This window comes from Somniosus microcephalus, chromosome 2 (genome assembly GCF_052327205.1).
Source record: "Somniosus microcephalus isolate GS21.2 chromosome 2, FLI_Smic_1.0, whole genome shotgun sequence".
Taxonomy (NCBI): Eukaryota; Metazoa; Chordata; class Chondrichthyes; order Squaliformes; family Somniosidae; genus Somniosus; species Somniosus microcephalus.
In genome coordinates, this window is record NC_140988.1 from 319,985,672 (window position 1) to 320,001,229 (window position 15,558).

At 43.3% G+C, this 15,558-nt stretch overlaps 1 protein-coding gene across 1 annotated transcript; it reads right to left on the reverse strand.

Annotated features, from left to right (window-relative positions):
- Positions 1-313: 313 nt before the first annotated feature.
- On the reverse strand, positions 314-13,145 carry oacyl (O-acyltransferase like). Its single transcript, XM_085974264.1, has 5 exons — positions 12,699-13,145; positions 11,279-11,358; positions 6,986-7,099; positions 5,224-5,353; positions 314-2,562 (listed from the first exon to the last, which is right to left on the reverse strand). The coding sequence occupies exons 2-5, from the start codon at positions 11,353-11,355 to the stop codon at positions 2,353-2,355; spliced, it is 531 nt and encodes a 176-aa protein (XP_085830390.1). The 5' UTR covers positions 11,356-11,358; positions 12,699-13,145; the 3' UTR covers positions 314-2,352.
- Between the last annotated feature and the right edge of the window lie 2,413 nt (positions 13,146-15,558).

Consider the following 15,558-nt stretch of genomic DNA (forward strand, 5'->3'; position numbering starts at 1 on the left):
CTGCTGCACAGGACTCGGATGAGGACCTCGACATCGCAGTCATGAATACCCAGCCCTTGAGCTCATGGGTGCAATGGCAAGGGTGCCCGAGAGCATGGATGCACTGGCTAGGAGCGTGGAGGAGTCCGCCGCTAGCACAGCGAACCCATCCTTGAACCCATCCTTGCCTCATTGCAGAGGATGTTTGAATTGCAGGGAGACCGTGGGGATCCAAAGCTCATAATGCCGCGTGTAATGGGTGAGGTGGCAGGCAATGGCTTAGTGCTGTAATTGAGTCATTGGCTGGTGCATTCCAGCCTCAGACTGCTTGACGTAAGAAAACTACTAGGCACTTGGTCTAAGCATTAAACAAAGCTTTAATCAACTGTTTTACAACATAGCAGTCTAGTTGTGTCTTTCACTAGTTCCTGTTAAGAATGTCCTGTGCAAGCTGGGCCCGTGCCCGAGTATTTATACTCTCCCTGGACAGCGCCACCCGCAGGCTGCTCAGTATTATTTCATAAGTCTTTCTTTCATGAATGACTGATTCATGTCACTGCTCTCATGTAGTCTCAGATTGATGTCATGCAAACACTGACTGCTGCCATCCTCGCTAGGTCGCCCACAGTCCACCGGGGATCTCACGGTGCCGCAGCAGGCCAGCAATCGTGGTGGTAGTGTTTAGCGCCACCGCAAAATGACTGGTCAATCTCGCGAGCGGCGCTAAAATCGCTGCACTCGGGCGCAAATTTCCTAGCACCCCATTCGCGCCTCCGGGGCGCTAGCAGGAGACGCTAACCAACCCAATTCCCCCCCAGTTCTTTCAGTTCATCCAGTTTCCTTTCTTTAACATCTTGAAGGGGCCTAAACAGGATTTGAAATGAATAGCTGCAAAAATGCTGCAGGCATTCAGTAGGTGTTCACAGATACACGGAGTTCTTCAGTCATTGCATAGTTTCTTTGAGTAGCCTGATCATGATAGGTTCCACATAGGTAGTCACAGCTTAGCATCCATTTAAATAATAGATGTAAAACGGTCTGTTTTTAAAGGTCAGTTGACTAGAACATTTCTTACTGATTCTGATTTTTTTTACAATGCATTAAAATCACATTTTCTGAGAAAACTATGAATATAACAGCTTTAAATAAAATTAATTTGCTTCAAAACTGTTCTATAACCTTTCATTGCGCTGTTGATGGCTGAGTGCACAGCACATTACCGATAGACAGAGCTTCCCTGCTGTGAAGAATAGCATAACTGTCACATTCCCAACCTCGATCAGCCTGCAGTAGATTGACTTCAGATTCTGATATAAACTGTGCAACCTGACACAGCTTTTTGAAGCGTCATGTTAACACATTTCTAACCTTTCCTGAATTCTATTAGATGCATACTTTAAAGCAAAAAAAAACAATGTTTCAGTTACTAAATGTTCTGCCTAGTATGAAGATAATCCACATAGACCAAAAGTCCAGGTTTGATGCTTGGCATTGCCTGATCTCAGCGCGGATGGCAGTAGGGTTGATAAGATTGGTCTCAGCACCTCTGACCTAGGGAAGGGGAAAGTCCCCAGGGTTCCCGCTCTTGATTGCTATCCAGTAACTCCTGGAAAGTGTGCATATGTTGACATCAGCATCAGCTGTGCTACACCCTATGGGTGAATAGTCTCCTGACACTGTCTAGGATCAGTTGGGTGAGCCACAATGGTCAGCCAGAACCCATGGAGCTAGCTGCAACTTAGCATGGTTTTGGCCTTCCAGTTTTTAGCTGGAGGAAATTGTAACTCATCTAGGACTGGATGTCAACCAAGCAGCCTTGTTTTTAAATCCCTTCATGGCCTTGCCTCTCCTTAGCTCTGTAACTTCCTTATAACCTCCCCCTCCCCGAACTCTCTGCTCCTGTGACTCTGGCCCGATGTTCTGGGATTCCCTCCCTGAACCCCCTGCACTTTTCCAACTCGCTCCTTAAAACCCACTTGTTCAAAGGCATTTTTTGTCACGCCTTCTAATATGTCCTTCTTTGGCTCAGCATCCACTCCTTTTTATTACACCTATTTGAAATTCCTTGAGACATATTTCTGCGTTAACACTATATAAATGCACATTGTGCAATGCAGTTTGGAACATTCTCTACGCCTGAGCCAAACTGTTCCCAATTCTGCCAATCCTACTCTTGAAGCAGTTGTCAGGAAGTGCACCAGATTAGTTCAGGTTGACTCAATCTTGCTCCTCTGTAGCTAAGGCCTCTGCCAAATGTCCTGGCTGGGAATCCCAGCTTGCTGTCCAGTGAATCACAGGAGGAACTCTGAATGCACCAGTGAAAAATCTAGTTTGAGGCTTAACAAGTGAAAATTTGCCAGGTCTGTCTGCATTTCACAAATATGAGAGTACTGTATCTGCATATCCTTCTTCACATACAAGTATGATCCAGCCAACTGCAGCAGCCCACGCAGTTCTGTGCAACGCCTGATACAACACAGGAAGAACAGAATAGGACTCAATGGAGTCATCCAATGCATACCCCAGTGCTGTCACTGCAGCCATTGTGGTAAGAGAGCACAGCCATCCAGTAAGAACAGAAATCTAGAAAAGAAAGCATTTTGGTGTTGTTATTAGGCAGCAACAACATTTTAAAAAATGTCCCAAGGAACTTCACGGAGGAGGACAGGAATGGGCGCTGGGCCTTTATGAGAGAGTTAGGAAAGGCAGCTGAAGGCTTGGTCAAAAGGAAGGGTTTAAGAAAGCTTTTAAAGGCAGGTAGTGAGGTGAAGGGTGTAAGAAGGAGCTCCAGAAGTAGACTGAGGCAGTTGAATATTCTCCAATAATACAGGAGCAGAGGGAGGAGGCATGCACAGGAGGCCAGAGTCAGAACACCCGAGGGCATGCAAAAGAGGACATTCAGACTGGAAAATGTTGCAGAGGCAGAGTGGGTCGAGGTACGGTGGGCGAAGGCCATGGAATGATTTGTAGATGAATCATTCTACAAATGAGGGCTTTACATTCAATACTTTATGGGACAGGGAGCCAGCACAGGTCAGAGAGGATGTGGGTAATTGCTAATGTGGGCAATGTGTTGAACAACATGGAGTTATGAATGGTGGAGATTGGCATTCTAATTAGAATTTCTACACTCAGCGTGTCGCAATCTTTCCTTCAGTAAAGTGATTTGGTAGAAAATTGTGGCCTAGCAAATGCAGAAACGGAATATCTAAGAGTTTGCCCGCAACTGACATTAGATTCAGTGGTATATAGTTATATCATTTATCTTTCTCTTCCTTCTTGAGCAGAGGTGTTATTGGCTAACTTACAACCCCCTAGCGCAATTTGCATATCTAAGGAGGGCTGAAAAATTGTGATTCAGGCTTCTGCTATCTCCTCTCTGACTTCCATCAGTAGATAACCTGGCCCAGTGACTAATCCGCTTGGATTTCTATTATTTTATTTTTCAGAAAAATAGGTAGGTGTATAGCCACGTAATGGCAGTCTCATGGAAGTGAAGAGTGGAGAAAAGGTGATTAAGGAGGATGGTGTGATCAACTGTTGAATGCAAAGTGAAGGTCGAGGAGATGAGGAAGGATAGCATTCCAAGATCATTGTCACAGAGGATGTTGTTGATGACTTTGGCAGTCTTGGTACTGTGAACACAGCAGAAACTGAAGGGATTTAAATGGAGTGGAGGAAGAGCAAGTAAGGCAGCATACTTGGAGCTGAATAAAGTTCAGAGGAGCAATGACCACAGCAGTATTGATAGAACAAAGACTGTGAAGGAGAGTGGGTGAGATTGAAGGGTTGAGCCTGTCCAATGTCAAACATTTCCTTGTAAAATGTTCCATGAATAGTTAGTTAGAACAAGTGATCTTTTGTTCATTGCCTCTGTGACTTTTTATGCAAAATTGTGATACAGGAAACTTTGTGTTATCCGGAGGCTAAGTGTCCGGCAAGCTCGAGCCACCGGCAAAAATAAGGAGCCGTTTTGTTAGGTTTTTTTTCTTCTCGTGGCTTTTTTTTTCCAACAGTCAGGCTCTGGAAAGTCTCTCTGAAGCTGTTGCTAAGCTACAGAGACGCTTCCAAGGTACGGGCCGACTGTTTAGAAGCTGTTGCTAAGCAACAGTGTTTGTTGTCAGATACGGAGATGAAAAGCTCCATATGCTTCAACATTAATGCTGGTGTGTCCGGCAGTTTTGAGGGAACGGCAACAGCTCGGTCCCGTCGGTGCCGGACATAACAAAGTTTCCTGTATTCAGGCAGTAAACTTATTGCTTGCGGTGTCGAAAGTCAGGGGATTTGCCACAGGATGTCACATCACATCAAGTTACTGGAACTCAATATAGTAAATGATGGGAAGGGTGTTGGAAATATTGAGTTAAACACTAAGGGGAAACAATTGGGTAGCTTGGCACCTCCTGTTAGCGCCCCCGTGGGTGGCGGCGGCGGTGGCGGATAGCACCCCATGATGCTGCGCCACCAGTGATGACATCATCACCATGTGCAGCGCCCCGCTCGTGCTCCGGCCGCAAACTTCGGTTACGCCCCCTGACCTATCGGCAGACGATATGTCTGACAGGATCAGGGGGTGTTTTTGCCGCCGCAGCGGTGCAAGTTAAAGGGTAGGTGTCAGGCGGCCATTTTTTTTTGGGCCGCCTGCCAGCACCTGCCCCCTTCCCCTTTTTTATTCGGGATGCCGGCCACGATCGCTCAGCCCAGCACTCCTCTTGAGTGCCGGGCTGCTTTCGCGGCACCCTGCTACCCAGTGGTCCAGCAGGGCCCTGGTGCACGCAGCGTGAGGCCCTACCCCTTTAATCAGGGGAGGGAAGCCTGCAAAACTGCGGCGCTACGTGCATGGCGCTGTTGCACGTAGCACTGCGATATTCACTAGTAGCGCCCTAGGAAGGAGGGGGAGCGTTTCCAGTAGCGTTCCGCCTCCTGCTTGGGACGCTACCACTGAAGCTATGGCGCAGGAGCGCTAACTTTTTCGGGGCGCTAAAAGAAGTTAGCGCCCCAAAGGGGGTGCCACCGAATTTCTCCCCCTAAGACTGCATGCCTCAGAACTGCTAGCCACCCTGGAATGTATAAATTAAGTACTACAAAGCTTTAGAATATATCCGTATATAGGTGATCAGCATACAGAGAATATCCATAATTCTTTCAGATACTTTTATGATAAGTTGTTACCACTGCACAAACACAACCCTAATGTCTATTGTTGACTATATTTCACCTCATTCTTTGTCTTAAAATAAGTACCTTGGTTGTCAGCAAAGGTGTTTTTCTGTGATGCATTAAAATGCCCGACATAATTCCAATTAAAAATGGACCATAACGACAATAAGGCTTTGTATAATATTGTATGTTGTATGCCGCATGTGTAAGCAGCCTGAAAACAAATATAATACACTGTTTAGTAACAGAAAATGAATGAATACTAAAACAATGTTATCTAATAAAATCACAGTGGGAAGGTCCAGACTTACTTTGTTCAGAAACTCCAACATTTTCGTATGTGAGAGACTTCAAAATCAATCCTGTGTCCCCTTGTCACATTATTATAGTTTACTTTGAAGTAGCTTTCAAGATTTACTCATTCCATAACATTTTCTTTCTTATTTACCCTGTGAATCCATCTCCTTTCAAGACTAAACAGCCCAAATTAATCCAGTCTTTCTTTATAACTCAGGCTTATGACACTAGAAATTAGTCTCATAGCTCTTCTCTGAATCACATCCAAGGCTTGAATCTCTCTCTTGTGTCTTTGTGACCAGAACTGGACACAGCAATCAAGATGTGGTCTGACAGAATGCTTCAGGCCCTAAATTTTGGCGCGAGATCTACGGAACCCCTGGAGAAATGGCTGTGTTCAGCCTTTTATGCCCTTACTCTGGGGATTCTGCCGACCTGTTGAAGTTATGGTTTGAGATCAGGCGAACCCCTATGGTAATTCCAGGCCTTACAGTTAAGCATGATTTCCTCTAACTTGTACTCTGTTGTTTTGGTTATATATTTACTTAGTCGATTCCTGTTCTGCACTGTATGGGCACGTTGAGCATTGATTTTATTAAAACCACTAGGTTTTGTTCAACTTCATCTTTAGCTACCTTGACTTCATTCATGGAGTACTTATGTAGCCCATTTTTCATCCTATGTGAAGTACTTTACACTTTTTCATATTAAATTTAGTTAGCCATTGAACTTCCCATTTATGTATTTAGTCTAACTCTTTTTGTACTTCCCGAGCTATCTCCTCAGCTTCAACTGTCCCTCTTAGTTACCTTTCATTTGCAAATTTGACCAGTTTGCATTGAGCGTCTGAATCCAAGTTGTTAATATAAAGTAAACTAGAAACAATAGCAGTTGGAACACCGCTCACTGGGGCCCACCACTCAGCATTTTGCCCTTACCTCAACATAACTCCTTCCATGGATGTAAATCTAACTCAAAGTGAATCTTCAAAGCATAGAGATATATTCTGAAGCTCTGTGAGATATGGTTTATATGAACTGAATGCATAATAAAAACCCATGGGGTATAAATCATATCCTACAACTCCTCATAATGTTTGTCCCCTGTCCCATGTTGATCATGACTAGAAATTAGAGCCTGGAAATGACTGTTGATGACATCAGTGGGTGAATGTTTCGTGCACTTGTCTGTGCACTATTTTGTTGTAAATGTTGGCCAGGAATTTTCTCGGACCTGCTCCCATTCCGCAGCTGTAACTTTCCTAGAAGAATGGCGGAAACCCCATTTACACACGTAAACAGCGTTTCTGCCATATTTCCGGTGAAGTTATTATGGCAGCAGAACCAGAGCAGTTCCGAGGAACTTCACGACCATTAACCCAGTTGAAAAATACAGGCTAACTCCTCTGTTAAAATAGCAAATGGAGGAATGTCATATGAACACATTAAGCATTTATCTGTTAATATTGATGACAGTAATTTCTAGACATATACATATTATCCAGGGTTATCTGGCCAGGCCTGTAACAGTGGTCAGATTCAGTGGTTACCTGGTGTCCAAGTGAAGTCCTATTGGCAGTTTGAAGAACCATGAGATCAAAGCAGTGGCAATGAAACAGGCCAACAACAGAAATCCTGCCAGGACAATCATTAACAGTCTGTTCCTGAACACAGATAGAAAAGTTAAAAAATATACCTGATCTTTAATATAAAAGGATTCTGTTCATACTGATGAGTGATGACAGAGACACTCACCTTCCATCTCCAATTGTTATCGTTAAGAAATTATTTCAAGGTCAGGTCATCCGAAGCCTATGCAGGTAAATAGAGAGAATTCTCCCAGACTATACCAGATCCCCCTCTCTCTGCTACGTCAAGAACCTCAGCCATATTTCCCAATAGACACGCCAATATTTTAATAAGACTTCGGTAACATCATTTGAATGTTCACGTAATTCTTGGAGTTTGGAATGAAATTTCACTGCGTCATTACCCACCCATTTAAAATGAGCACCAAGGATTGCTTTAGAATGCGTTGTATGTTGAAGTGCATTTAAAGAGGTCTATAAGAAGACTAATTTTATTTTGAGACTGCTTTTGCATCTTTTATTGATCTTTGTTCTTTTTTTAATGTGTGAACACTTAGTTGCTCAGGAAGTTTTGTACCATTGTATTTGTCACAACGTTTTTGGAAGAATATTGGCACAATGGGTCACCCCATGAGAATTCCCCTTTACTTAATGTTTTTGGGGGAAGCAAAGGAGAAGCAACAGGCAGAGGCCAGGTCGATCAGGCTGCACCAGACTGTGCCCGTATTGTATCGTCACACCAATATTTACAGGCAGAGAAGCTCTGCATGCAAATGTTCCAAACCCGGGTCTAAAACAGCCAGTGACAGCAATAGTCACATCTGCCCTTACATTGTCTACTCCACTACCTTCCAGGCATGCTTCAGTCCTGTCCTAGGGGGAGGGTACCATGAAGTGGTAAACAGCACCATCTCTTTGCTATCAGCTCCTGCAACATCACCTCTGCTTTGCCATCCATCAAACAGGGGATACGAATGTTGCACTGCTCCATCCCTTGGCCAAAGGCTTGTTTTCTTGCTTCCACATTTATTGTACAAGTCATTTCTGTTACCCAAACAGCCCTTAAAAAAATTAAAATCTATAATATATTAAAACTTATAACTGCACACACTTCCTAGCTGCAAAACCTTACTTCCTTTTGTCACATAAGAACATAAGAACCTAAGAAATAGGAGCAGGAGTAGGCCATTTGGCCCTTCGAGCCTGCTCCGCCATTCAATAAAATCATGGCTGATCTTCTACCTCAACTCCACTTTCCTGCACTATCCCCATATCCCTTGATTCCCTTAATATCCAAAAAATTTTCGATCTCTGTCTCGAATATACTCAACGATTGAGCATCAACAGCCCTCTGGGGTAGAGAATTCCAAAGATTCACCACCCTCTGAGTGAAGAAGTTTCTCCTCATCTCAGTCCTAAATGGCCAACCCCTTATTCTGAGACTGTGACCCCTGGTTCTAGACTCCCCAGCCAGGGGAAACATCCTCCCAGAATCTACCCTGTCAAGCCCTGTAAGAATTTTGTAAGTTTCAATGAGATCACCTCTCAATCTTCTAAACTCTAGAGAATATAGGCCTAGTCTACTCAATCTCTCCTCATAGGACAATCCCCCCATCCCAGGAACCAGTCTGGTGAACCTTCATTGCGCTCCCTCTATGTCAAGTATATCCTTCCTTAGGTAAGGAGACCAAAACTGTACACAGTACTCCAGGTGTGGTCTCACCAGGGCCCTATATAATTGTAGTAAGATGTCTTTACTCTTATTGTTGTCACACTTCTGTGTCAATGTTTTCCCATTATAAATTTCACTGGCTCTGAGGCCTTTTAAGGGCATAATAAGCAGACCCCCCGAGATATCTGCGCTCCTCTAATTCTGACCTCTTGAGCATCCCCGATTATAATCGCTCAACCATTGGTGGCCGTGCCTTCTGTTGCCTCGGCCCTAAGCTCTGGAATTCCCTGCCTAAACCTGTCCGCCTCACTACCTCTCTTTCCTCCTTTAAGACGCTCCTTAAGACCTACCTCTTTGACCAAGTTTTTGGTCATTTGCCTTAATTTATCTTTATGTGGATCAATGTCAAATTTTTTGTCATAAAATACTCCTGTGCAGCGCCTTGGGATGTTTTACTACGTTAAAGGCGCTATATAAGTACAAGTTGTTGTTGTTGTTGGAGGAATTAAGGCTTTCCACCTGTCAGTTCCCAGAAGTTTCAGGGCCTTAGAATTATAATGGAAGCTGTCTATGTAAATTTGCCATGTTGTAATGTAATTGCACCCTCCCATCATTGGTGGTGGTACTGTAACATCTATTTTGATCTTTCAGTCTGTACTACAGGGAAACTGTTATGATTCAACCTACTCTACTTCTCTGCTTCCCAAATTTCTATAAGGTTTTCTATTCAACTATAAATAATATAGTATCAAAGTATAAATGCGAGGTTATCCACTTTGGTGTCAAAAACAAGAAGGCAGATTATTATCTGAATGGCAATAGATTGGGAGAAGGGGAAGTGCAACGAGACCTGGGCGTCCTTGTGCACCAGTCGCTGAAGGTAAGCATGCAGGTGCAGCAGGTGGTTAAGAAGGCAAATGGTATGTTGGCATTTGTAGCGAGAGGGTTTAAGTACAGGAACAAGGATGTCTTGCTGCAGTTGTACAGGGCCTTGGTGAGACCACATCTTGAGTATTGTGTGCAGTTTTGGTCGCCTTACCTGAGGAAGGATGTTCTTGCCATGGAAGGAGTGCAGCAAAGATTCACCAGGCTGATACCTGGGATGGCAGGAATGACGTATGAGGAGAGATTGGGTCGATTGGGCTTGTACTCGCTGGAGTTTAGAAGCATGAGAGGGGATCTCATTGAAACTTATAAAATTCTAACAGGACTAGACAGACTAGATGCAGGAAGGATGTTCCCGATGGCAGGGGAGTCCAGAACCAGGGGTCACAGTCTAAGGATAAAGGGTAAGCCTTTTAGGACAGAGATGAGGAGGAATTTCTTCACCCAGAGAGTGGTGAACCTGTGGAATTCTCTACCACAGAAGGCAGTAGAGGCCAATTCATTAAATATATTCAAGAAGGAGTTGGATATATTTCTTAAGGCTAAAGGGATCAAGGGATATGGGGAGAAAGCAGGGACAGGGTACTGAATTTGGATGATCAGCCATGATCGCATTGAACGGTGGAGCAGGCTCGAGGGGCCAAATGGCCTACTCCTGCTCCTATCTTCTATGTTTCTATGTATTATATAGAAACAAGAACAGAATGTACAGTTTTAAAATGGGGACTGAACTGTATTTGTAAACCCTGTTTCATCTAAACATAGAAACATAGAAACATAGAAGATAGAAGCAGGAGTAGGCCATTCGGCCCCTCGAGCCTGCTCTGCTATTTAATGAGATCATGGCTGATCATCCAAATTCAGTACCCTGTCCCTGCTTTCTCCCCATATCCCTTGATCCCTTTAGCTTTAAGAAATATATCTATCTCCTTCTTGAATATATTTAATGAATTGGCCTCCACTGCCTTCTGTGGTAGAGAATTCCACAGGTTCACCACTCTCTGGGTGAAGAAATTCCTCCTCGTCTCAGTCCTAAAAGGCTTACCCCTTATCCTTGGACTGTGACCCCTGGTTCTGGACTCCCCCGCCATCAGGAACATCCTTCCTGCATCTAGTCTGTCTAGTCCTGTTAGAATTTTCTAAGATTCAATGAGATCCCCTCTCATTCTTCTAAACTCCAGCGAATATAAGCCCAATTGACCCAATCTCTCCTCATACGTCATTTCTGCCATCCTGCCATCCCATCCCTAAAATCTACACTTGATCTTGATTGTGTGTGTCCAACAACACGGGAGATCAGCTGGTATGCATTACAAATATTAGATGGCTACCAACATTCTTACCCCCCATACATCCTTTAATTTTGCCTATCACCCCTTGTGAGCAGCTCTGTAAGGGCTGCTTGCATGTGATTTACTGCCTCCCTCTGGCAAGTTTCCAATGGTAGGCTTAAGGTGGGCCCGGAGATCACCCACATTAAGTAAATTAAGTGAACTCTGTAAACCCAAGTGAGATTAGCACATCAATGATTGAATGGGTGCTCATAACACACCAACTTACTGATGTCCGACCAGAGACTCAATCAGAAAATTTACATTAGAATGCCAGGGCAATGACCACTGAACCACTGGGCATCCAATATAAAAGCTTTTTTTTCTAACAGCAGCAGCATGACACCAGTAAATAATAAATCTTACCTGTACAGCAGAAAGATGAAAAGAGGTGTTGTGATGTAAAACTGGAAATCATTTGCAAGGTACCATGTCCAACCCATGCACTGCAAACACAGATTCTTTTGGTAAGCTATTTCATATTAAATGTACAGCAGTCTGTTTCTTTTTATTTCTTAGGATATCAGAGCCCAGAAATCCTGCTCCTACTTGGGGTGGAATTTGAGCACAGCAGAGGCAGAGATACCAGAATTTGGGGTGGAGACCGGATCCTCCAAGTTTCTAACCCATCACAGCAGGCACAGCAAATTCTGACAGAGGAGAGAGCATGCACTTCTTCTGTCCCTCGCCACATCTTGATAGCAGTTTGAGGCACTCTCTCTGGGGGTTCCCGGGCAACCCTGGAAATCCCATCAGATATACCTCCAATAAACCCAAATCTATGGCTGTGGAAAGCAGCTCTAGGTGCCATCCAGGCTGCAAGTGGACCCCATCAGGAGTATAATTTAATTTCAATTGGAGCCAAAGAAGCTTGTGGAGCACTAATACCGAACAGTGTGGGAGGCTCGTTGAAATATTTCGCTACCCTTTAGGTTTTTGGCCCGACCAACCAAGGATCAAAACTGAGCAGTACGGCTTACACCCGCAGCATGCAGTGCATTTATCCCTGGCCTAACAAAGAATCCTCTCCCTGGATCACTTTAAATGAAAAACTTTTGTACTGAAATCCTAATAACTTTAAATGAATGTGGCCCTGTTGACTATGCTGTCTAAGGTTAAAGATCAGGTAGCACCAAGCATCCATATATTCATTGGACATATTTGTGGTGTGATTATTTGTTCCAATTACACTTAGGTAACTTAGTTTGAGTATCTGTCAGAATTTAGATTTAAACCCAAGTCTGTAATATAAAATATTATCACACTACCTATACAGCCACTGCCCCATCTCCTAATTGCCCCATATACATTCTAACAGTGTATTCATTGTACATTCAATCATTGGCCCCAGTATTTATGGGGAGTCGGGGAGGGTGTGGGGGAGAAATTCGGCAATGCCGGTGACATGGAGTGCCTGCCGAATTGAACGGTAGGATATTATTATAAATTATTTCTTCCATTTTCCGCCCGGCAGCTGGCCAAATTGACAGGAGGCCTTTGGGGACGGTCCCCGGCAAACAAGAGGAGGGGGGAAAGGCCGGAGATCAGGGCTTGAGGGGGGGAATGGGGGAGGGAGAGGCGATCATGGGAGGGGGAAAGGCCAGAGATCGCTGTTTGGGATGGGGGAGGGGGAGCTTGGCTGCAATTGCGGCAGGGTGGGAGGAGAGAGGCTGTGATCGGCAGAGGGGAGACCGAAGGCTTCCTTGAGACTAGTGGGTGGGGGTGGCAGCGGGGAAGGCACTCCTGCTCTTCCTGGCCCACAAGGACTGCTGCAAAAGACACTAACCTGCTAGAGCTGAAGCTCCCGCCTTCCTTTCACTGCCTGATTTCCCATGCCCTAGGAAACCCGTATGGCAACTGTTCAATTAAATTGGGCTCTCAATTGCACTGTGGGAGCCTAATTTAAATATGTTAATGAAGTGTTGCGCTTCTCCATGGCGAGACACTCACACGCCACAAAATCCATCGCTGTGAAAATGGTGGCAGGCACGTATGCAGCTGGTTGGGGTTGCATTTCCTGTTTTAAAATTTTAACACCCCGTTCGTCGTAGGGGCATTAATATCAAGGCCATTATCTTTCCCACTAACTATAGCTGTGGTTCTGCTCAGCACCATATAATAGATAAAACACTGGTCATGTAGCTTGGATAATAGTGGAAATCCGAAAGCATCAAATATACACACTGGGTTACCGTGTATAATGTAAATGATAAAACAGTCTGACTTTGTATTAAGAAATGACCCACACGTTGGTCAATCAAAATAAAGTTGTTGAGAAACAACAGATTTGTCCACCAGGATCTCCTGCATTTATCCAAATGGGACTTTGGATTTTCTCCTAAGGACTTCCAGGGAATAAGCGAATACATCCCAATAAATAAGCACATGGTGTATGTGTAAAGTGGAAGAATTCTGAAAAGAAAGGACAAGAATGTTGAAAGAATGCTTAACAATTTACTTTAATTATTTTATATATATTATATATATAGACAGATAGATCCTATAAAATGTCCACAATTATTTATTTATTCTAACAGTAAAGCTACAGCAAGGAGATGGAGCAGATAACTGGATCACTGCAAAAATAAGAACTTGTAATGGTGTATAAAAGTTTTGCATATAAATTTCCATTCTGCAATTGGGTACTCAGATGCCTAAATTTCAAACTGAAGAATCAAACTCCCAGGACAGAGGCAGAATCCAAATGACAGATTACTTTACATGGTTTCACACGTTACCCCATTTTATCTGGCTAAAACTTTTCCCATTGCTTGGGAAATTCAGCAAAGCAACAAGATATGCTGCAAATGCTCCCTTCGCAGTCTGAAAGAAAGTAAGCCTACCACTATTACTAGTAACCATTCCCACAATATACCACACTGCAGTGAAACCCTGAGCAACAGATTATACCTCAGACCTGACATTGTGTTCACTCGAATTATAAAATCTTTGAGAAGACAACCACACACGCAACAGCTCCATAAGGCGTCTTGATTAATGCTGACAGTTGTACCTACTCCTGTCATAACCTGTTGCTGTAATGTATCATTATTATAATCCTTTTAATTAACAGCACTAATTTTAGGTTACATTGCTTTTCTTGATCTGACTCACTTAGGGGGACATTTTCTACCATTTGCTAATTTTAGCCAAAGAGTAGACATGAATAGAAAGCAGTGTTCTTTGTTTTATACTCGCTGCTACTTTTCCCACGGAAATCAGCAAATGAAAGAAAATATAAACCTTAGACTTTAAAGCGAAACCAGAAATTAAGGTATTTTAATATTTGTTTGTTTTTTGAAAGCTCCAAAAGTAGAATTAATCCTGTAATGAGACAGGATTAATAAAAAATGTCCTAGTAAAGGATCCCCTTGGAATGAGTGACCATAATATGGTTGAATTCCAAATTCAGTTTGAGGGTGAGAGAGTTGGATCTCAAACCAGCGTACTGAGCTTAAATAAAGGAGACTATGAAGGTATGAGAGTAGAATTGACTAAAGTGGACTGGGAAAACAGATTAAAGTGTAAGACGGTACAAGAGCAGTGGTCTACATTCAAGGAGATATTTCACATCTTTCAAGATAAATATATTCCACTGAGGAAAAAGGGGAATAAAAGAAAAGACAGCTATCCGTGGCTTAGTAAAGTAATAAAGGATAGTATCCGACTGAAAACAGGGGCATATAAAGTAGCCAAATCTAGTGGGAGGATAGAAGATTGGGAAGCATTTAAAAGCCAGCAAACAATAACTAAAAGATTAATTAAGAAAGGGAAGATAGATTATGAAAGTAAACGAGCAAAAAATATAAAAACAGATAGCAAGAGTTTCTACAGCTATATAAAAAGAAAAAGGGTGGCTAAAGTGAATGTTGGTCCCTTAGAGGATGGGACCGGGAAACTAGTGGTGGGGAACATGGAGATGGCAAAGACGCTGAACAAATATTTTGTATCAGTCTTTACAGTAGAGGACACTAAAAATATCCCAACACTGGACAAACAGGGGGCAATGGGGGGGAGGAGCTAAACACGATTAAAATCACTAAGGAGGTGGTACTCAGTAAAATAATGGGACTTAAGGTTTACATCCTAGGGTCTTGAGAGAAGTGGTGGTAGGGATTGTGGATGCATTGGTGATTATTTTCCAGAACTCCCTGGACTCAGGAAAGGTCCCGGCAGATTGAAAAACTGCTAATGTAACACCCTTATTTAAGAAGGGAAGTAGACAAAAAGCTGGAAACTATAGACCAGTTAGCCTAACATCTGTGGTTGGCAAAACGTTGGAGTCCATTATTAAGGAAACAGTAACAGAGCATTTGGATAAACATAATTTAATAGGACAGTGTCAGCATGGTTTTATGAAGGGGAAGTCATGTTTGACAAATTTGCTCGAATTCTTTGAGGACGTAACATACAGGGTGGATAAAGGGGAACCAGTGGATGTAGTGTATTTGGACTTCCAAAAGGCATTTGACAAGGTTCCACACAAAAGATTACTGATCAAGATAAGAAATCACGGGATTGGGGGTAATATACTGGCATGGGTGGAAGATTGGCTATCTAACAGAAAACAAAGAGTTGGGATAAATGGTTCATTCTCGGGCTGGCAATCAGTAACTAGTGGTGTTCCGCAGGGGTCAGTGCTGGGA